Source organism: Carcharodon carcharias, chromosome 5, assembly GCF_017639515.1.
Source record: "Carcharodon carcharias isolate sCarCar2 chromosome 5, sCarCar2.pri, whole genome shotgun sequence".
Lineage (NCBI taxonomy): Eukaryota > Metazoa > Chordata > Chondrichthyes > Lamniformes > Lamnidae > Carcharodon > Carcharodon carcharias.
Window position 1 is genome coordinate 168,234,402 of NC_054471.1, and position 23,479 is coordinate 168,257,880.

The 23,479-nt window shown below is 40.9% G+C and overlaps 1 protein-coding gene across 4 annotated transcripts in view; it reads left to right on the forward strand.

Annotated features, from left to right (window-relative positions):
- Positions 1–23,479, forward strand: part of LOC121278024 (probable E3 ubiquitin-protein ligase RNF144A-A) — a 94,654-nt gene that overhangs the window by 45,565 nt on the left and 25,610 nt on the right. For 3 of the 4 annotated variants that reach the window (XM_041188034.1, XM_041188036.1, XM_041188033.1), the window contains 4 exons: positions 10,260–10,406; positions 17,570–17,674; positions 17,990–18,050; positions 21,880–22,090. In XM_041188034.1, coding sequence (XP_041043968.1) covers positions 10,272–10,406; positions 17,570–17,674; positions 17,990–18,050; positions 21,880–22,090 — 512 coding nt within the window. In that variant the 5' untranslated portion in view covers positions 10,260–10,271. Of the gene's footprint in view, positions 1–6,092; positions 6,170–10,259; positions 10,407–17,569; positions 17,675–17,989; positions 18,051–21,879; positions 22,091–23,479 lie in introns of all 4 variants that reach the window. The other variant, XM_041188032.1, reaches the window with a different exon arrangement.

A 23,479-nucleotide genomic window follows, 5' to 3' on the forward strand; every position in this document is an offset into this window, starting at 1 on the left:
TTCTCTTATTCCTTATGGGGCTACTGTCTAGAATGAAATAAATAGAAGTACTCTCCATATGTATCGTTTGAAGTTTGATGAGGGAAGAGAAAGGAAATTAAAAATGTATCTTCCAAAAACCAAATAAAGCTGTCGTTCATTCATTCGTACACTTAGACAAGAGTATTTTTGCAGGGACTATTCTGAGTATCAGACTAAAAACAGTGTTGTCCAGTGCACTCCCTGCTTGCCACATGTAGCGAATCAGCCATAGGTATGGCAAATTGATGCTGTTCATTTTTAGAGCCAGACAATACTGAATTGTTAGTTACAGCAGTGGGCACAAATATGGGAGTTCATTCCTAGACCACTATCTGATGTCTGTCCCTAAATTGAGCAAGGAAGAATCAACCATGTTGCTGTTAGACAGGAGTCATATATCAATCAGACCATGACTGCATTTATCAGAACTTAGTTCAGTTGTCAGATTTCTAGAGACCTGGCTGCTGAAGGACCATTTTTGCACAATGAAAGATGAAAAATCATCGCTGTTTGTTATCTCCCCTGTTCCTGTTTACTCTGGTACATTTAGATCTGTGGGACGGCTCTGTGAAGCACTCTGAAAGCAGGCTGGCCTTCAAAAGGTCAGCAGTCCGATTGCTCTTGAAATTTTCACGGGGAACGTGGTGACACGGGGATGCTAATTGAATAACTTGATTTTGTTTATCTGGTGATTGGTTTTCACAAAATAGTTGAGATTCATAAGCAATGGACAGCGCTTCATGGCTGCCAGTTGAGGGTTAAATTATGCAAGTCTGACAAGCTGGAGTGTTGCAGCAACGTGCAAATGTGTTCAGCTTCCATCTTAATTGATCTGTTGAAACATGCAGTTGAAAGGAATAGGATCACTATTAGCATAAAAAGAAAAATTACAGGAGGTTGACTGAGCCAAAGATCTATTTGAATGTCCATATGCTGTTTGGAAATGGCAGCCAACAGAGCATTAGAAGGCAAAGGTCAAAATGCAGAAGCCAATATGTAGAGATTTGTTGATTCTTTTCACTCCTTGAGTCTTTTCGTTTATCAATTCTGATAAAATAGAGATAGTTTACTCTTAAAGAAATTTGATTTTTTGAAACAAATTAGAGCACACGGTTAGAAACAGGACACTTCGGTTAACAGATTGCCACCGCCCTTTGAGAGTTTATACAACAGATTTGCTTTGCAGAACAGTTGATTTGCGTAACCCTTTTGAAACTCTTCTCCTGGCTCTGGCAGTGAATGTATCGGTCTTGATTGCTGACAGTTCAAAGCCTAAAAGCTGTTTTTAAACGATTGCACATTTGTTTTATTAATGTTGCATATATTTTGTCATGTGGCAAATTTGATGACCTGATTGCCACAAATTTGGCAAATGTTGAAATCCTATTGGACAAAACTGGATGAGAACCCATTTGTCACCTGAATGGAAATTTCTTTTGTCATAATGGAATATTTTCAGATTAGAGCAAACAGTTTTGTCAAATCGCTCGTAATTGAAGCTTATCTATTAACAGGTTTTACAAACAAATGTATTTGTATGGGACAAATATTTGTCTAATTGAACCAAGATTGCTATCAGTTGCATTGCTTGTTAACTGCTATCTGTAGCAATGGTCAAAATTTATAGCCATCATCTCAATTACTTTATTTTGCTGCACCGAGGCCCACTCCTGCTAGTTGCAGCACTCATTATGCCTTATTGGCCTCGACTCTCAGCCAAGCGTAGCATTAGCTCATTAGGGAATCCATTTTGACAAGTGGAGTGAATTGTTGAAAACAAAAACAAAAATATCTGGAAAAACTCAGCAGGTCTGGCAGCATCTGCGGAGCGGAGCACAGTTAACGTTTTGAGTCCGAATGACCCTTCAACAGAACAGATTGTTGACTTTGGTTGACATCTTCAAGTAGTTACAAGAAGTTCTTTGTGATCACTTTTGCCAATGTCTCTGTTTATTTGGAGAAGATTAAAAGGTGTGAAGTGTTTGAAGCCTCTTTTGGTGATAACTTTAATGGTCTGTCTTGAGACTTTTTATAGGGTTGTAGAAACAGCAGTTTATCTTTCAAAGAGCATTTCTGAATGGGTGTTTTTTTTTGTCCCCCGGAATTCCAAACTTGCCATCGTTATTATATGGCATTGGTCATTTACATAATGCATTCTTAGTAAATGAGCATGGAAGGGGCATCGAGTCAGTATAGAGAGTATGAGAGGCCTTGGGTAATCTTTGAAGGGGGCATGAGTTGGTATGGAGAGTAAGATGGCTATGTGGAGTTGCTGAGGAGCATAAGTTAACATTGATGTGGCATGAAGTATATGAATGGCCATGGGGAGTGGATGGATTGAGGTGAGGGCTAGAGGACCTAATTGCTTTTATTACAACTGAGATGAAGTTCTAGAGAATGGAGGAGGACCTTCCAACCAGCCTGACTCCACACTTGCCTGCCCACATGGCCACCTAGGATCTGTTTCTGGGGTCAGCTGGCCTGACTCCATAACCACACCTGCCCCCTCAGAGTGAAAATTGTTTGTGACTGGGTGCTTTAAACTGAGGCAGGTCTGCCAAGTCGGGCAATTTTTCAACGTGAGTTATTGCCTTGGCAGTGAAAATTCAGCTCCATGTCCTAGAGATCCTTAAGGTGAAATTTTTACTTCCCCAAAACCCATCCACTTAAACAAAGTTAAAATTGGGCCCTTGGTTTCTGATTGTTGCCAACTCCCAATGGACTTAAGTATCTCTTTGTAGGTTAGTTTCAGGCCCATGACTGAACTTGGCAGAGATACGCCTAATATTGACAAGGTGCATATCTTTGAGAGAGATGGGAGGAAATTTGGACTGAGAAAAAGATTAAATCTGAATCTTGGATTTCCAAATAATAGAAATTGTATTTTAACCTACTCTAGTAAGCCTATTTATTATGTTCATGTTTGATATTTGGCTCATTTATAATCCAAGAATATAAGCTTTTATTTAATAAGATAATGGTTATACAGTTGACCTTTATTTCATTCTTCATTTTATTTCTCTAAAGGCTAGTATGCAGGTACAGCAAGTAATTAGGAAGGCTAATAAAACATTATAGTTCGTTGTGAGGAGAATTGGTTACAAAAGTATGGAGATTATGATTCAATTGTACAGGGCATTGGTGTGACCCACATCTGCAGTACTGTATGCAGTATTGGTCTCCTTATTTAAGGAAGGATGCAAATACGTTAGAAGCAGTTCAGAGAAGGTTTACTGGACTAATTCCAGGAATAGGCTTGTTGTCTTATGATGAATGGTTGGACAGATTAGGCTTGTATCCACTGGAGTCCCTGAGGTGTCTTGACAGAGTGGTTGTAGAAAGGGTGTTTCCTCTTGTGGGAGAATCTAGAACTAGGGGTCACAGTTTAAAATAAGGGGTTGCTCATTTAAGACAGAGATGAGAATTTTTTTCTGAGGGTTGTGAGCCTTTGGAACACTCTTCCTCAAAAGGTAGCGGAAGCAGAGCCTTTGAATGTTTTTGAGGCAGAACTAGATAGATTCTTAATAAACAAGGTGGTGAAAGGTTATTGGTGGGTAGGCAAGTATATGGAGTGGAGGTTACAATCAGATCAGCCATGATCTTATTGAATGGCGGAGCAGGCTCGATGGGCTAACTGGCCTACTACTGCTCCTAATTCGTATATTTGTACGTATGTATCAATAAAGCATGAAGTTCTATGAATTTTGTCTACTCCTGATTAAATCAGTTACTTCTGCCTGCAGGAGGCCATAAGCTGGTGAAATAGGCAGTCATATGGCAGATGCAGTTTAATGTGAAGTGCAAAGTGATGCAGTTGGTACAAAAGGACGTAAAGAAGCAATTTAAACTTATTGGTACAAATTTAAAGGAATGTAGGAACAGCGAGACCTGTTGTATGTACATGCAGGTGGGAGAACAAGCTGAGAAAGCTTTATTTAAAAAAAAACTTGTGGAATCCTTGGGCTTTATAAACAGACACCGAAAAGTAATAAAAACAAAAAACTGCGGATGCTGGAAATCCAAGACAAAAACAGAATTACCTGGAAAAACTCAGCAGGTCTGGCAGCGTCGGCGGAGAAGAAAAGAGTTGACGTTTCGAGTCCTCATGACCCTGTTGAAGGGTCATGAGGACTCGAAACGTCAACTGAAAAGTAAGGTCGTTATCATTCCAGATTTGCACTAAGTGTGGTAGCGGACGGGAAAAAGAAAGTTTTATCCACCAGCCACAATGGTGGCCTTCCACACCGTATAGTCCTAATCCCACCTCATTAATCATGCATTCCCGGGAAACACGCTATTTTGATGCCAGGCTCTGATTCACCCACCACACTACCACCTTGCCTCTTCTTCATACTGGGCACCACGCACACACCTCTCAGTGCTTCCAGCCTGGGAATGCTGCACAGAAGCCATGGCCCTAAAAAGCAAGAAGATTGCAGCCCCCGCCCCCCCCCGAATCTGTAACGCATCTCTTGGATGACCTGTGAACACCATAGGAACCCGTCACTATTTCCTTTACCCCCATTCTGGCTTGGGAAGTGGTCAGTGCTAATGCTGCACGGAAGAGGTTGGCCATCCAGTGCAGAAAGAGGATGAATGATCTCATCCATGCCGCCAGGGTAAGGCTCCCATCTCATCATTCTAATCTGACCCACTCATAAGGCCATTACATAATTAATTCACTCACTGCCAGTTCAAGGGACATCACCACTCTCTCTCTCTCTCTCTCTCGCGCACACCATCTCATCTGCATCTGGCCCCATCTCCTCTGGAGATTGCCTCCTCAGCCCTCAACCTCTTGAGGCCACTTGCACAGATCAACATGTGCCCCCATGCACATCCTGGGATACCCCCCTTCCGCAGTACAGCCCTCACCCTACAGCCACTTCCCTTACCTGAGGCCACTTCTCCTTCATTCCCCAAGCAAGCCACAGCCCTGCAGCCATTGAAAAGCAGTCCTTGCCTTACGGTTGGTCTGGTAGGTAGAGACCTGTCTGTGAGCCCCCTTAAAAGTAAAAGACCTGTGAAGCCTGGCACTGATGACTGCGAGTGCTGCTTGAAGCAAGGTAGGCAAAAAAGCCTCAAAGTTCAGAGTGAAGTGCAGCTTGCCAAGTACACGTCGCTTATGTACAGTTATGAAATGTTTTTGAGTTCACTGCTGAGGCCTCATCTGGATGGAGTACTGTACCCAAATTTGAGCACCACTCTTTTTATCAAGGAACTCAAGGACTTGGGAAAGGTATGGAGGAGATTTACGAGACCAGTGACGAGGAGCTTCAGTTACTGTAACTTCATTTAGGGAAAAACTGAAGTTTGCTGTAAGATAAATGAGAAGGTTCAGGGGAGATTTAATAGTGGTTTTCAAAGACATGAAGGTTTTGAAAAAGTAAATAAGGAGAAATTATTACCAGCGACAGAAGGGTTGGTAACCAGAGGACATTGGTTCCTTTGCCAATAACCTTAAACCTGAGATGAGGTGAGAATTTTTTTTTAATGATCTAGAATGTAGCGCCTGAAAGGGTGGTGTGCAAATTCAGTAACAACTTTCAAAATGGAATTTGATAAACACTTGAAAGGAAAAGCTTATGGCAGTATGGTGGAAGGGCAGGGGAATTAAACTAATTAGATAGCTCGTTCAAAGATTTGACAGGTTTGTTGGTCTAAATGGTCTCCCTATCTGCTGTATGATTCTAAGATATCTGAGTTTTTGTACTGAAAGAATAAAATTATTTGGTAACTTAAATTACCAAATTTAAATTAGTAACAGAGTAGGAATTTAGTGCTTGAAAATATTGAACTGTTAGATAGCTGTATACCATGGCCTTTAATGTTTAAATAAATTAATTGTAGTAGCACTATTTTAAAGCATCCTGCACAAAAATATTTGGCAAACCTTATTTGTGATTCTATTAATAAAGCAACTGTATATCAGAGAAATAGAAGCTTAGACTTTGGAGAAACAGAGACGCTCCAGAACGTTTTGACTTAGATAATTCACAATGTGATCGTTGCAGTGTGCCAAAGAAAGTCTCCAAAACTGCTTTTTACAACTTTCTACTTGTCAATTTCAGGTCAGTTTCATGATACGTTTAAGATCAGCCACCAATGACTTCTTTGTTCGCCAGCTTGTTTGGAATTTGGCCCATCAGTAAGTAGATTACTGCAGCTAAATTCGAATTAATGGTAAAGAATTTATATATGAGTAAAACTGATTCGTATAATGATTTGCTGGACATTAAAATGGCCAAGGGAAAGGCATTCAACAACTACTCTGAAGTGATACTGTGAATAAAAGATACAACAGACAATTGTAGCTGGTGCTCAGAAGATTTAAAAGGATTGCTAATGCATTTTTATTTGCAAATGTTACCCCTTTTTTCAAGAGAAGGTACAAGGATAAACCCAGCAACTACAGAGCAGTCAGTTTAACCTCTGTGGTGGGAAAGCTTTTAGGAATAATAATCTGCCTAAATTAACAGTCACTTGGACAAAGTGCATTAACTAAGGAAAGCCCGCAGAAATTTGTGCAGGACAAATGACGTTTAGCTAACTTGCTGGAGTTTTTTGATGAGGTAATGGAGAGGATTGATGAGGGTAAGCAGTAGATGTGATAAAGTGCCACATAACAGGCTTGTCAGCAAAGTTGAAAAGCATGGAATAAAAGGGACAGTGACAGCATGGATACAAAATTGGTTGAATGATAAGAAACAGAGTAGCGGTGAACAGTTATTTTTTTGGACTGGAGGAAGGTATATAGTGGGACTCCCTAGGGGTTGATATTAGGACCACTGCTTTTTTAATCACTATTAATGACCCTAGACTTGGGTATGCAGGGCACAATTTCCAAAATTTGCAAAATGAACAAAACTTGGAATTATTGTGAAGTGTAACGTTGATGGTGATAAACTTCAAGAGGACGGAGACAGGTTGGTGAGTATGTGTCGGATGAAAATTAATGCAGAAATTGTGAAGGGAAAACATTTTTGGAAGGAAAAATGAAGAAAAGCAATATGAAATAAGGATAGAATCCTAAGAAGGTGCAGAGAGATCTGGGGGTATATGTGCACAAATTGTTGAAGACAGCATGGCAAGTTGAGAAAGCAGCTCATAAAGCATACAGGAATTTTGGCTTTATAAATAGAGGCATGGAGTACAAAGCAAGGAAGTTATGGTGAATCTTTATAAAACACAGGTTCAATCTCAACTCAAGTATTGTATTGTGTGCAATTCTGGGCACCACAATTTAGGAAAGATGTGAAGGTATTGGCGAAGGTGCAGAAAAGATTTACAAGAATGGCTCTAGGAAGAGAGACATCAGTTACATGGATAGTTTGGCGAACCTGGGGGTGTTCTCAGAGAAGAGAAGATTGAGAGATTTGATAGAGGTGCTTAAAATCATGAGATGCCTAGACAGAGTAGATAGAGAGAAACTATTTCCATTAGCAGAAGGGTCGAGAATAGAGAACACTAAGGTGAATGGCCAAAGAACCAGAAGTGACATGAGGAAAATCACTTTTATGCAGTGCATGCTCTAGATCTGGAATGCTCTGTATGAGAGTGTGGCAGGGGCAGATCCAAGCATGGCTTTCAAAAGAGAATTGGATCATTACCTGAAGAGAGAAAATGTGCAAGGCTGTGGAGAAAAGGCAGGAGAATGGGGCTAGGTTAGTTGCTCTTGCAGAGAGCTGACAGTCACGACAGGCTGAATCCTTCCGTGCTGTAATGATTTTATGGACCTATAATTTTGCTTACCAATATGAATTTTTGACTTTGAATAATCAATTTACATATACAAAAAGTGTTAAGTACATTAAATAAAAATACAAATATTATTTTAAAATTCTTTGCACAAGGCCAGGATGTTTTTGCAGTTGAATGTAGTACTGAGGACTGGTAGGTCCGGTACAGTGCAGTTTGTTGTATTTTTCCTTTAAACAGCATTGATGCATTTTCATTTTCTTGTTATACTCCCAATTCCATAGGCACTTATTTTGTCTCAAAGTCATACACTGGGAGTTCCCATTCTGCTGTCATACTTCAGCGAGGATTTGATGGAAACAACCTCCATAGGTACAAACAACATTTGTAGTGGTACAGTGAAGTCCTGAAGAAATTCACTTCCATTGCACCAGCACAGACAAAGGCCATTGGGTCTGTTGCACCTGTGCCAGCTCTGAAAGAGTTAGCCATTTTGTCAGGGCCCCTTGCCCTTTCCCCAGTACTTTTGAGAACTTTTTTTTTTAAATTAGGCATTTATCCACTTCCCTTTTTAAAAACTATTATCGATTTGCTCCCTCCCACCACTATTTCTGGAAATGCATTCTGTATCCTGGCAACTCAACTACCTTTTGAATTAAATTAATTCTCATAACCTGGCCATTTACTTTTCTATGAAGATCTTTTATTTATTCCTTTAGGGTCTGAACAGGAATCAATGGAAATATTTTTTCCTGAGTTACCTTTTCAAAATCCCTCAAATCCCACCCAAATCCCCACCGCACAGTTGTTATGGAGACAAAGTCCCACCCTCACATTGTGGCACTACCAGCGTGCTAAATGGGATAGATTTTGAACAGATCTAGCAACTCAAGACTGGGCACCCATGAAGTGCTGTGGGTCATCAGCAGCAGAATTGTACTTGAACGCAATCTGTAACTTCATGGCCCAGCATCTCCCCCAGTCTACCATTACCATCAAGCCAGGAGAGCAACCCTAGTTCAATGAAGAGTGCAGGAGGGCAGGCCAGGAACAGCATCAGGCATACCTATAAATGAGGTGTCAACCTGGTGAAGCTATAACACAGGACTGCTTGTGTGCCAAACAGCAGAAGCAGCAAGTGATAGACAGAGAACCGATCCCACAACCAACAACTCAGATCTAAGTTCTGCAGTCCTACCACGTCCAGTCATGAATGATGGTGGACAATAAAACAACTCACTGGAGGAGGAGGCTCCACAAATATCCCGATTCTCAATGATGGGGAGCCCAACATATCAGTGCAAAAGATAAGGCTGAAGCATTTGCTACAATCTTCAGCCAGAAGTGCCGAGTGGGTGATCCATCTCTGCCTCCTCCAGAGGTCCCCAGCATCACAGATGCCAGTCGTCAGCCAATTCAATTCACTCCATGTGATATCAAGAAACAGCTTAAGACACTGGATAGTGCAAAGGATATGGGCTCTGCCAGTATTCCAGCAATAGTACTATAGACGTGCCCCAGAGCTTGCTGCACCCCTGGCCGAGCTGCTCCAGTACAGTTACAACAGTGGCATCTACCCAGCAATGTGGAAAATTGCCCAGGTATGCCCTGTGTACAAAAAGCAGGACAAATCCAACTCAGACAATTATCAGCCCATCAGTCTACTCACAAGTATCAGTAAATTAATGGAAGGTATTGCCAACAGTGCAATCAAGTGGCATGTGTTTAGCATTAACCTGCTCACTGATGCCCAGTTTGGGTTCCGCCAGGGCCAGTCAGCTCCTGACCTCATTACAGCCTTGGTTCAAACATGGACAAAAGAGCTGAATTCCTGAGGTGAGGTGAGACTGACTGCCCTTGACATCAAGGCCGCACTTGACCAAGTGTGGCATCAAGGAGCCCAAGCAAAACTGGAGTCAGTGGGAATCGGTGAAAACTCTCCACTGGTTGGAGTCATACTTATGACAAAGGAAGATGGTGGAAGCACATTCAAAGGAGAATTGGATAAATGCTTTAAAAGAAAAGAATTGTAGGGCTACCGGGGAAAAAGCTGACGTGTGGAACTAAAGGGATAACTCTTTCAAAGAACCAGCACAGGCATAATGTGCTAAGTAATCTCCTTCTGTGGAGTAAGATCCTATGATAAACTTCCATACAGGGATGTTGCTTGCTTAACAACACTGTGAAATTGTAGCACATTAGCAAATTAGTTGAAATAACCAATTTCTTTTGGAAAATGGGAACATTTAGCTCAAAGTAAGAAAGGTCATGCTTTCAGTGGCTGATAGGTCTGGCATGCAAAGTACCAAATAATAAATATAGCATCTGCCACAGTACATTATGCAAATTGCACTGCAAAGGCATTCAAAGGAAACAAAGACTGTCGGGTTGACGGATAACCATCAGGCTGTCAGTATCACATCATTTAACTTTGGTCTTGTTGTTGTTGTGCTTTTCTTTCAACATTGACAATAGATTTCTACTACCAAACAATTAAATTGTTAAAAGTTACAGATAATTCATTGTTTTCTGTCTTCCAGATTCAGCTTAGAATGACAACAGCAAGATATAGGCCTACTTGGGACCTGGCACTGGATCCCCTTGTGTCTTGTAAACTGTGCCTTGGGGAATACCCTTTGGAGCAAATGACAACACTGTCACAGTGCCAATGCATATTCTGTACTCTGGTTGGTATGATTTTTATTTGCTGTGCAACTTGTTGCAGGACCTTTAAACAGTTTTGCGTAGCTTGTGATGCCGCCATATATTTTGATTTGGTATTGAAATTGTCGTGTGTATAATGTCAAATCAGGCGAGTTTGATTTGGAATGCTGCAGCAAACTATAACCTTCAACCCTGGTATCTGTAGAATCTATAAAACTTCCTGTCCGATAAGAATCATGAAATATGGAAATTACTTTGGACCCAAACATTTTAAAGTTTAAATGTTCCATTCCAATTGTACTGTGTAGTTTTTTCTTTGTTTCGGGTTCCTTTCAAAGAGATACTTGCCTGTCTCTTTGTCTTGCATTCAGAGAATTGCTTTCATCTCGCTAATATAAATGCATTATTGTCATCTTGGACCTTACGTGATCTGATGGAACCAATATTTTTTTTCTACTCTTTCATGGGATGTGGGCATTGCTGGCTAGGCCAGCATTTATTGCCCATCCCCTTGAGAATTGCCAGGGCAGTTTTATTTTTGAAATGAATTGTTCAAATTTTTGCAATCAGTACTGCACCAATATATATTGCCTCATTCACAATGTAGACATAGCTCCTCTATGTAAGAATTTTTCTTTCAAAACCAGCCAGGTGAAGTTCTAGAACACAGTCTTCCTATGTCAAGTGATTTTAGTAACTGGATATAATTTTAAAATGACTGTCTATATCTGATCATTGTGTGGTTCACTTTTGAAAAATTCTGCTGCTTTCTTAAATTTAAAATGCTGCACCCTGTGATTATAGTGTAATATGAATGACTCTTAAGAGGTAAGAGTGACTGCCCTTGACCGAGTGTGGCATCAAGGAGCCCTAGCAAAACTGGAGTCAATGGGAATCGGGGGAGGGGGGGGGGAAACTTTCCAATGGTTGGAGTCATACCTATGACAAAGGAAGATGGTTATAGTTGTTGGAGGTCAGTCATCTCAGCTCCAGGACATCACTGCATAAGGTCTTCAGGGTAGTGTCCTCGGCCCAACCATCTTCTGCTGCTTTATCAATGACCTTCCTTCCATTATAAGGTCAGAAGTGGGGATGTTCACCAATGATTGCACAATGTTCATCACCATTTGTGACTCCTCAGATACTAAAGCAGTCCATGTCCAAATGCAGCAAGACCTGGACAACATCCAGGCTTGGGCTGACAAGTGGCCAGTAACATTTGCACCACAGAAATAACAGGTAATGACCATCTCCAACAAGAGAGATTCTCGCCATCATTCCTTGACATTCAGTGGCATCACCATCACTGAATCCCCCACTACCAACATCCTGGGGGTCAACATTGACCAGAAACTGAACTGGGATAGCCATATAAATACTGTGGCTACAAGAGTAGGTCAGAGGCTAGGAATCCTGCAGCGAGTAATCCACCTCCTGATTCCCCAAAGCCTGTCCACCATCTACAAGGTACAAGTCAGGAGTGTGATGGAATAGTCTCCATTTGCCTAGATGAGTACACATCCAACAACACTCAAGAAGCTGAACACCATCCCAGGTCAAAACAGCCCGCTTGATTGGCAACTCACCACAAACGTTCACACCCTCAACCACCGGCGCACAGTGGTAGCAATATATACCAAATACAAGGCGCATTGCAGGAACTCCCCAAAATTCCTTAGACAGCACCTTCCAAACCAACAACCGCTCCCATCTAGAAGGGCAGCAGACACATGGGAACACCACCACCTGGAAGTCCACCTCCAAGCCGCTCACCATCTAGACTTGGGAATACATCACCCTTTCTTCACTATCACTGGGTCAAAATCCTGGAACTCCCTCATCAACAGCACTGTGGGTGTGTACCTACACCGTGTGGACTGCAACGGTTCAAGAAGTCAGCTCATCACCGCATTCTTGAGGGCAATTATGGATGGGCAATAAATGCTGGCCTAGCCAGCAACACCCACATCGCGTGAATGAATAAGAAAGAATTTACACTGGAACCATTGGTTGGCCTTCTGAATGGTGTGTGGAAAATTATAGAACAGTTCCATTGACATTAGACGTTGCCACATCTACCACTACTGATTTTAGGGCCAGATTTTTGCTACAGAGGGTCGTGGCTAGAGTCGGAAAGTTTCCCAACTCAGCAAACTTATCTCAGTTTAAAGGGCCCCGATTACACCCAGCTTTTATTGTGACCCCACAGCACAGACACTAAATCTTTCATAGCCTCTTTAAACTGTCAATTAAACTATGAACTCAGGAACCCCTGCTGAGATAATTGAAGCTTTTTAAACTCTACCATGCATCCATAATAGCCCTTTGGAACTATCTCAAAGACTTCAATTGAAATCTGATGAACAGATGGTCATTTTTTCCTAACCTACACCAGATGGCCTGTCAATCAAAACAGTACAGCAGAGTGTTTTTGACTCTCCCTGACAGCTTCAGATTATTTTCTTCCATGAGTGACGGGATTTAAAATAACGTCAGATCATGACACTTAAACAGAGCTCATCTGGCTTTCAAGAGTGTCTATGTCTACTGCTAAATTTATGATTTCCAACATTGCAAATTAAGGCCTTGGGCCAGCCAAATTGACTGTGCTGTGTTCGGGATGCCCTGCTCCGACACCACCGCACGCGCACACACACACAAACACACACCACCTCCCCCCCCCCCCCCCACCATCAGAAATTGGATCTGTTGGAAAAGAGGGTGGCACTTGGCATCTAGGTCCCCCTTGCAATTTTTAAAAATCTTCCTGACTCTCTGAAAACCCAGATCTAGCTGTCACTTCAACATGAAGATTTTAACAAATCTCTATGATTATTATGTATGTTGATGCTGTGCTAGCTTAATGTCATCTGCTCTAGTGGTGAAATACTTCCAGTAATGGTTTTCAGTCTATTTTTTAAAAAACACTCCATTAATTTATAAGAGACACACAATAGAGATATTAGCCTACAACTGGAAAGCTCAATGACATGTTTACTTAAAAATAATAGCAGTAAGTAGAATCACTGTAAGTTTGGTATAATGTCATTTTTTGGAAGGCATTCAACTAGAAGCTCAGTTGTTTATGTTTGGAATAAGTTGAATTATTTAATAGTTCAAAGTAAGTAATTTCAGTATTAATAACGGGTAGCATTTTTGCACAATTTTAATTTAATATCTACGTATAATTAAAATGATGTAGCTTTGAACTAGTAGACTTGCTGTGACATTAATGGAGTGTAGAATCTTTCAACATATTGTTTTAAGGAATCTAGAAGAATTCAGGATGGGTGTTGTTGGTTAAGCAACCGAACCAAAATTTACAAGCTCAAGTGAGGAATCGTATCCCAAATTGAAACAAATTTGCCACACCTTTACCCCGTCTACCCAAAATTGAAAAATGCCATCCTGATTAACTTCATTAAAGATCTTTCTGATCCAGTAAAGTAGCATTGCAAGGAGTCTTGCTCCTATAGTATTGGTTTAGTTGGACAGAGTCGAAAAATGCGAGCTCTCAGCAAGTTTTTGTGAACCCTCTGCACCTGGCCACTGACATAAATAAGAGCAATTGTGCCAGTGCTGCTGTCCTGGATCTGTCTAGTTCAGCAAAAGAACATCTGCCTACTGATTATGGACCTTGAGTGATATTGAGTCTCTAAATTCTGTATTGAGGTCTCTGTGCAGCTCATCACAGTTTTATGGAATTTCAGTATTCTTCAGGAATTACAAGTTGTAGATCATAGGAACACGCAGAACATACACACATTGGTGAGGGTGCAAAGAAAATTCAAATATAAAGGGGAAAAAATGGTTAAGGAAGCTGTCTACAACAACAACTTATATTTATATTGTACCTTTAACACATCGAAGAGTTCCAGGAACGTTATAAAACACATATAACACCGAGTCACGTAAGGAGATATCCAGTCAAATGACTAAAAGTTTGGTCAAAGAGGTACATTTTAAGCAGTGCCCTAAAGCAGGAAAGCACGGTAGAAGGTGGAGAGGTGTGGGGAGGGAATTCCAGAGCGTGATGCCCAGCAACTGAAGGCACAGCCACCAATGCTGGAGCAATTATGATTAAGAATGCACAAGAGGCCAGAATTAGAGGAGCACAGATATCTCGAGGCCTGTGTGTTTGGGGGAGATTAGAGATAGGTAGGGCAAGGCCATGGAGTTATTTGAAATCAAGGATGAGAATTTTTAAATCAAATCATTGTTTGACTGGGAGCCAATGAAGGTCAGCAATCACAGGTGATAGGGGACTGAGATTTGCTGCAGGTTAAGATAATGGGCAGCAGACTTTAGGATGACCTCCAGTTTACTGAGGGGAGAATATGGGAGACCAGTCAGGTGTGCATCAGACCATTCAAGTCTAGAGGTAATGAAGGCATGGATGATGGTTTCAGCAGCAGATGAATTGAGACAGGTAAAGTTCAGCAGTGTTTTGGAGGTGGAAAAAAGCAGACTTGGAGATGACACAAATGTGGAATTCAGAAGTTCATCTCCCGATCAATTGTGACATTAAGGTTGCAAAGAGACTGGCTTAATCTCAGACTGTTGCTAGGGAGATGGATAGAGTTGGTAGTTAGGTAACAAAGTTTGGAATGAGGACTGAAAATAATGGTTGGATGAAATTTCTGCTCATCCAGTACTGGATGTCAGATAAACAGTCTGATAATTTACCAACAGTGGAGGAATTGAGAGGGGTAATGGTGAGGTAGACTTGGGTGTCGTCAGCGTACATGTGAAAACTTATACCATGCTTTCGGATGATGTTCCAAGGGTAGCATGTAGATGAGAAATACAAGTGCACCAAGGATAGATTCTTGGGGGGGCAACAGAGGTGACTGTGTGTGAGTAGGAAGAGAAGCCACTGTAAATGATTCTCTGGCTATTATAAGATAGATAAGAATAGAACCACATGTTGCAGCCCCACTCAGCTGAACAACAGTGGAGGAGCATTGGAGGGGGTGGTGTTGGTAACCATAACAGAGGCTGCAGATAGGTTGAAACGGATGAAGAAGGGAAGTTTACCTTTGCTGCACTCACTTAGGGTGTCATTTGTGACTTTGATAAGAGGTGTTTTGATACTGTGGTGGGGCAGAAATCTGATTGGAGGGATTCAAATCTGGAGTTTCTTCTCTAGACTGAAGAAGGCAATGGGAGGAAAATAATACAAATGTAAACAACCTAATAGTCATTTGGTTGTACAGAACTTGAGTACTATTGGGGAAAAAAAAAGAGATACGCTGTCAAAGTTTTTCTGTCTTGCACTCACCGGGACAGTTGCAGCACACTCATGCAGTATAAATTGTTGTCCCCTCTACTGTTGGTATCCTTACAAACTTTCCTGATGAATGCAAGACAACAAGCTTTGACAACATGTCTTTTTTTCAGCGATATATATTCTACTTGCCTTGGCACCCTCAGAGATTTCATATGTAATCTTACAGATCTTCCTGCTCTTGTAATCCCTTTAAAATTTTATGATTTATAAACACACATTTCTTGACTCCCTTCCATGCAATGTCCTGTGTGAAATTGCCAGACAGACAATGCAGAACTCGCTTATCTCAATGGGATGACATTGAGAAGCGTGACATCACAATTAGTCTACAATATGTGCACAGAAAGTGGACCCAGGATATTGTTTCAAGCCAAGTGAAGCCAACATAAACTTAAATCGGTAAAAAGTGAATGTAAAACCAATATTACAAACAAAATCTTCACTCTATAGACTCATGAGGATCTGGAATAATCTGTCATGTAACATTCAAATTCCAGGGGATTAGGTATGTTCAAAATATAGTTGGTGACTTTGTGCATTAGAGAGATGAGGTTCATTGGTGCAAATGGTTTATTCTCCTTTACTCTTTGCTTACTTCTTTATCGAATCCCTTAAGCCAAACCAGTGCTCCTAGTTTAAATGTAGCTGTGACAAAACTAAATTCAGCACTCTATGGACTGAAATCCAATAGGCAACTATAACAATATTATGATATCTATAATAACAGAAGTTCTGTACACATACCCTCTTCATATTACAGGGTGGCCTCCAATAGCAGGAACTTGCCTAGAGGCAGCCCTGCATTGTACAACTCAATGTTCATATTATTGGTGATGGTCTCCTAAACTGGAGTTAACACCCAGTGACATCAACATAAACTATCACAGATAGAAAATTGAAACCATGTGAGTTGATGGAATTTGCCATTGACTACCAGTCCAGAAGCTCCAGTTTAATTATTGCTGATGAATGTTCTCCGGTCTTTGCTTATGTCACCTTCTTACTTAGAATATGGGAGGATACTTTACTTTAAATACTTTTAAGGAGTGTCAGATGGTGTGATCAGTTTGATGTTTCACAATTGCCGCTGTTGTTATTGCTCAGTTGGTAGCAGTCTCACCTCTAACTCAGAAGATTGTTGGTTTGAGTCTCACACCTGAGACTTGAGTCTGAGTTCCAAGATGGCACTTCAATGCAATACTGCACTTTCAAAATTGCCATCTTCCAGATGTGACATTAAACCATTAGCCCTCCAATGTGGATGTAAAAGATCTTTCAACGTTACTTCTAAGAAGAGCAGAGTGTTTCTCCCTGGTTCCCTGGATAATATTTATCCCTCAACCAACATAACTCAAAATAAATTATCTGGTCATTATATGTTGGTTGTGAGATTCTGCTGTGAACAAATTGGCTGGCACGTTTCCTACATGGCTATACTTTAACAGCGATTACATTGGCTGTAGTGTATTGGTTGTGAGAGACAAGACTTTCAAGTCTTTTTTTTAAAATCTAGCCTAGACCATTTGGATAAAATCTTCCTAATTTTGTTGTTAGGAAGGACCTAATGGGCAGTTTCCATTGGTTGTAATTATGAGTCCCACAGCACAAAGTTACTAATTGGCAATTTCACTTGAAAGACGTACACGATAGCTCTTGTGCCCTTTGAAAAACCGTAACACTGGCATCAAACTAGTTGAGACTGAGATACTTGGGGAAGAGCACTGATAGTTTTATCTGATAAACCCTGACCTGACGATGGGCACAATGTTTTTAAATCATGGAAATTTCAACCTTTTTAGACATTTTTCAGTGCAGCGAAGTTGCACCTGCACTTGAGGAAAAAATGGATAACTCATAGGGCAGAAGAGTTATTACTTTGCTCTGGTTTGCCAACAGTGTCTGAAACAATACGTGGAGCTTCTAATTAAAGAGGGCCTGGAATCTTCAATTAGTTGTCCTGATGCCGCGTGTCCAAAGAGAGGTCATCTACAGGAAAATGAGGTATGTTGTTTTCTATGTGTTGTGATAAAGCAATATGAATGCAGATTTTTTATATCTCTCTTCAGTCTCTTGTCTGCAAATGCCTGTGCATTCAGCATCTGTGGCTTGTTTTCTTTCTCTCTGCACAATGAGAAATAATATTTGGATTGGATGATTATAATCCAGTGGGCTTTATCATTTTAAATGTACTTTACATAAACATTCCCTGGATGTAATATTTTGAAAAACATGCTCATTCAAGCACTATTCTTTTTAGTGATAATGTAGCTTGAAATATGTTTTTTATGCATTTTTAACTGTTCATCTTTCCAATAGATCGAATGTGTTGTTGCAGCAGAGCTTATGCAGAGATATAAAAGATTACAGTTTGAAAAAGGCAAGTGAATTTTGTTACAAATTAATTTTAATTACTCATTAAGATCTTATTTAAATTACTTGTGTAAGTTAAATGATTTTCCTTTTTAATGTAAACTATATGTTGATAGGTCAGTTGTCAATACAATTGTCTATCCTGGTTTTCTTTCTGTTGCATTGTTCTTGGCTGCATCTAAGTTAATCATCAGAAGATAACTAAGTTTTTTCTGGTTTTTATTGTCAAGTTTCTGAATGAAAAGCTAAGTAGACCTCCAATGAAACTTTTTAATGCACTGCTGTGGTTTGTTAATTTGAAATTTCTTTTTGTATATTTTGGGCAGGATTTTTCATACGGTATGTTTCCTGCTCTGCCACTCGAAGAGTCAGAGGGGAACGCATCTCTGCCAATACCAGCTGCCCTGTAGGAACTCACCAAGGTTCCTTAGCAGCTTCAAAACCCATGACCGCTACTATCTAGAAGCACAAGGGCAGCAGATAGATGGGAACACCATCACCTGGAAGTTCTCCTCCAAGGCACTCACCATCCTGACTTGGAAAGATACCGCTGTTCCTTCACTGTCACTGGGTCAAATTCCTTGGAACCCCTTTCCCAACAGCACTGTGGGTGTACCTACACCACATGGACTGCAGCGGTTCAAGAAGGCAGCTCACCAACTAGGGATGGGCAACACATGCTGCCCTAGCCAGTGAAGCCCACATCCTGTGAATGAGTAAAAATAAAAGCCAGAAGTGTTTAATTGGCTGGACTTCCTCACTTTGGAGGAAGCTCAGAGAGCTGCCAGCCAATCTGAATGGCTACCAACTCTGTAGTCCTAGCAGCAGCAATAGTAGCCAGGGCTTGGGATTACAAGTAGCCCTCAGAGTCAAAGCTCCGGAGTCCAGGACCAGATGAGTGTGGGTGGTCTCACAGTTGAGGCCCGGGGAGAAGGGGAGAGAGGAGTAGGGATCTTAATGGAAAGGCAATGGGAGGATGGATCACCTGCAGGTGGCAGACCTTGTGTTGGGGAGAATTTGTGCATGATGTGGAAAGGAGGCCATTGAGGGATCACCCCCTCCAACCCAAGCAGGGTGACTTGCTGGGCTTCCCCACACCCCCGCCCCCTGAACTCCTCCCACCAGCGTCAAAATTGAGTCCAGGTGGGAAAAAGCCCTTAAATGGTCATCAATCGCCTACTTAAGGGCTCATTTGGGGCACGGGCAGGCCAACCTAGGCCTCGCCCATAAAACTGCAAACTGCTTGAGGCGAGCAGGAGATGGAAGGACATACAGGAAATTTTGCATGACCCCCGCCCCAAGCCTGCATACCTGCCGACATGGGCCCATAAAATTCTGCCCTATGTCCTATCAAATATCCCTTTTCCAGAGGAACTTTCTAATTAGAGTAATGAATGCACACAGTTGAAGTGTTCAAAAACCAACAATAAATTTCTGAATTCAGCAGGAAGCCATGGTCTTAGAACAAATTTAAGAAACAGATTGAAGAACTGCTAAGCTCATGAAACCAGAGCTCCTCTTGCCCATTTATGTTTTATACTGCTAATATTCTCTCACTACTCAAAAGTGAGTTAATCTCCCTGTTAGATTGAGCAGGCTAAGTGCAACAAAGAGAATAACTACTGTGGTTGAAATTAATCGAGGGAAAGAGAAAGATTGATGGTCAATTAGCAGTCAGGAGGAGTCCTTCGGGCAAAGAAAAGGTGATATTATGCGTGGTATTAATTAGCTGCACTTAAGTTGGGAATCCTTCTAGGGGAAAGTAAAATCATGGAGCTTATTAGGTCGGACTAAAGCGGAGAGACCAATGGACTGTTTATTTGATCTAATATTTATTGTTTGAACACAAAGTGAATCCTGGCCTCCCACCTGGGTCCTTGAACTGAGATTTGTGCAGAGTGGGGCAATTTAGAAGACCATCTCTGAGGAGTGACATAATAGAGTTAAAATTATGAAGGCGTTTAATATGGCATGTATAGATGAGATCTTTCCACTTGCTGGGGAGCCCAAAACTAGAGGCCATAAATATATAATAATAACAATTAATCCAAATAATTCAAAGAAAATGTCTTCACTCAGAGGGTGCTGAAACTGTGGAACTCATTAATTACACTTGACATAATTGTGGTGAATAGATGCATTTTAGGGGAAGCTACATAAGTACATGGGGGAGAAAAGAATAGAAGAATATGTTGATGGTGAGATGAAGTAAGATGAGACGAGGCTTTTTTTTTAAACTCTCTTTCATGGGATGTGGGTGTCGCCAGCAAGGCCAGCATTTGTTGCCCACCCCGAATTGCCCTTGAACTAAGTATCTTGCTAGGTCATTTCATAGAGCAATTAAGAGTCAACCACATTGCTGTGGGCCTGGAGTCACGTGTAGGCCAGAGCAGGTAAGGATGGCAGATTTCCTTCCCTAAAGAATATTAGTGAACCAGATGGGTTTTTACGACAATTGGTGATAGTTTCATCGTCACCATCACGGAGTCCAGCTTTATATCCCAGACTTATTAACTGATTTCAAATTCCACCAGCTGTCATGGTGGGATTTGAACCAGTTTACCCAGAGCATTAGCCTGGGCCTCTGGATTACTAGTCCAGCAACAGTGCTACTACGTCACCATCTCCCCTTAGAGTGTAAACACTGGCATCGGCCATTTGGACCAAATAGCCTGTTTTCTACGCTGTAAAATTCTGTGGCCTGGATTTTGCAGTAGCAATAACAAAGAAATTGTCAGCACTTGTATTCATTACTCCTCTGAAACTGACAGGGATTTCTCGAGTCTGCACATGCGTAGTTAAACATGAAAATCTAGAAGGTGTTGTCAATAATTCTACACTTCTCTACTATTGAAGTCCCCAGTGATTGCAATCAATAAGAAATCATTGAACTGACTAGAAGTCCCACTTTTATGCTATTGGGCTCGCTATTTATTTTTTTTAAAAATCCTTGAAAAATTGCACCCTATAGAATGAGGTGTAAATGAGTTTTTAATCATGTGTAAGTTTGTAATTATTGCTAAACGACCTCTCTAGCCCTAAATGAAAACTAATTTTATATTCGTACAATGTTACATTTCTCCATTATGATAAATTTTACATTTTTAAAATATATATTTTTTAAAGTTTGATATTTCAGCTTCTACCTTATTCTTATGTGTGTGCCCGCCACCACCACCACCACCACACCCCCCCCCCCCCCCCCCCCACACACACCCCGCTCTTTGTTTTGCCTTCTGTAAAAATATTTTAAAAGTGAAGGACAGTGGTGTTATTAATTTCTGATTTGCTGCCTGTGTGAATGCTTCAATGTGACTGCTAACACCGCTTGATGACACCACTGTTGCTAAATATCTGGAGATCCCCTTGACTGGACGCCGGAATGAAATTAATGTCGGAGAAAGTGATACCTGTGCCACAGAGGCCACTAGACCTTTGTGGCAGCTTTTTTTTCGACATTAGAGGTGAGCACTATTGCTTCTTCATTGACTGCAAAGTCCAGATCAGTATAATTCTGACACCACTTTCATCTCCTTGCCGCTGTGTAACTTTGTGCTCCCCATGAGTAATGTCACAAGAGACGTGCTAGTTATTTAGTACACACAAAAGCTTTACAAACCACAAATAAGCATTCTTTTCATTTTGCCAGCAGTAAGTAGAATTATTTTTGCTTATTTGTTTAGATTGAAGCTGTTACATTTAAGGGATTTAATACAAGACTGCTGTACTATTCATAGGTGTGTGCATCAGCTTAACAGAAGCCGCATGTTGAGGTGTCTATTAGAATATTTACCTTATGCTTACAAATTTGGTTACATAGCTATTTTTATTTTCAGAAGTGCTTTTGGATCCATGCCGAACCTGGTGCCCATCCTCCGCTTGTCAGTCCGTCTGCCAAATGAAGGAGGTGGAGTTACAGAAGCCCCAGCTGGTACAGTGTGCAGCTTGTAACTTGGAGTTTTGCTCTCTTTGCAAAGCAAACTGGCATCCAGGACAGGCTTGCCAAGAAAACCTGCCCATTACCTCATTCCTTCCTGGTGAGACAAGGTACTCTTTTTGCATAATGGTAGCAGATACTACTTTTGCCCTTCTTATGCCTGTGACAGTACTCTGAGGGTGCTGCCACTCTCCTGTTTTTTATTCCCAGATCACGGTGCAGCATTCCGGGTGCCACTCTGAACTTTATAAGAGTAGCTGCAAACAGGACAGCCATCAAGTGATGGTCTTGCAGCCGGATACACATTTGCTAGGTGCAGTGGAACAGTTAGCCAACATCTGAAATAAAAACTGAAAGGTCAGCAGGTCTGGCAGCATCCGTGGAGCTGTGGAAGGAGTTAATGTTTCTGGTCAGTGCCTGTCATCAGAACTGGGAAAAATTAGATATGTAAAGGGCAGGGGAAGGTGGAGAAAAGAGCAAAAAGAAAAGCCTGTGATAAGGTAGCGAGCAGGAGAGACTAAAAATAAGAGTTCATGATGCAAGGCCAAAGGCAATGGAAAGGATGCTAGTAAAGAAACAAGTTTTGTCCGGAAGAGATGTGAGTGACAGGATTTTTGAACCGCTGTCTTCTGAAAGTGGAGCAAAAGAAATGAGAGAAAAAAACAAATTAGCAAAGAACAATGAAACAATATAAAGGCAGGCGTTATGATCTAAAATTGTTGAATTTAATGTTGACTCCAGAAAGCTGTAACTTGCCTAGTTGGAAGATGAGGTGCTGTTCTCAATCTTGCATTAAGCCTGTGAGAGGCTGAAGACAAAAAGGGCAGTGTGGTAGAAAATTAAAATGGACCAGCAACTGAAAGCTCGGCATCATACTTGCAGACTGACGGAGGTGTTCTGCAAAAAATACTCGTTGACATCCCCCTGCTTTTTAGAATGAAAATATAATCATTTGCCTTTGATTATAACTAGATCAAGATGATTTTACTGTTTTCTTCAATACCTGTATAAAGCAAAATTTGCGTGCTCAATGAAATTAGGTGAGACCATCTGAAAATGTAATTTTGGTAGAGATCCCCATTTAGAAAGAAAAGACTTGGGAGATGTTCAAGTCTAATGTTTTGAGTATTAAAAGATGCCTGGGGCTCACATTTTGTCTGTACCATAAATTAAGTTAATCGATAACTCCATGACAAGCCAGCAAATGTTCATGTGCAGAACTCTGTAATTAGCCATCAATGCTGGGATAAAAGACCTGACCCCACTTTGTGAATTCAGAACTCAAAGCTAGTTTTAAATTAATAATGTAAGTACAACAATGTCAAGTGTGCTATTTTTCATGATTAATGTTGATGGAAAAAAGTTGGCACAACGTCTGTTTAATTCGATTCCAGTTTAGTTGGTACAGTAAATTCAGCTTCATCCTATTGTTTCATAAATGGTACTGGAAAAAGACCAACAGGTATATATTTTGGCTGAGGAAAAAATAATCATTTTAA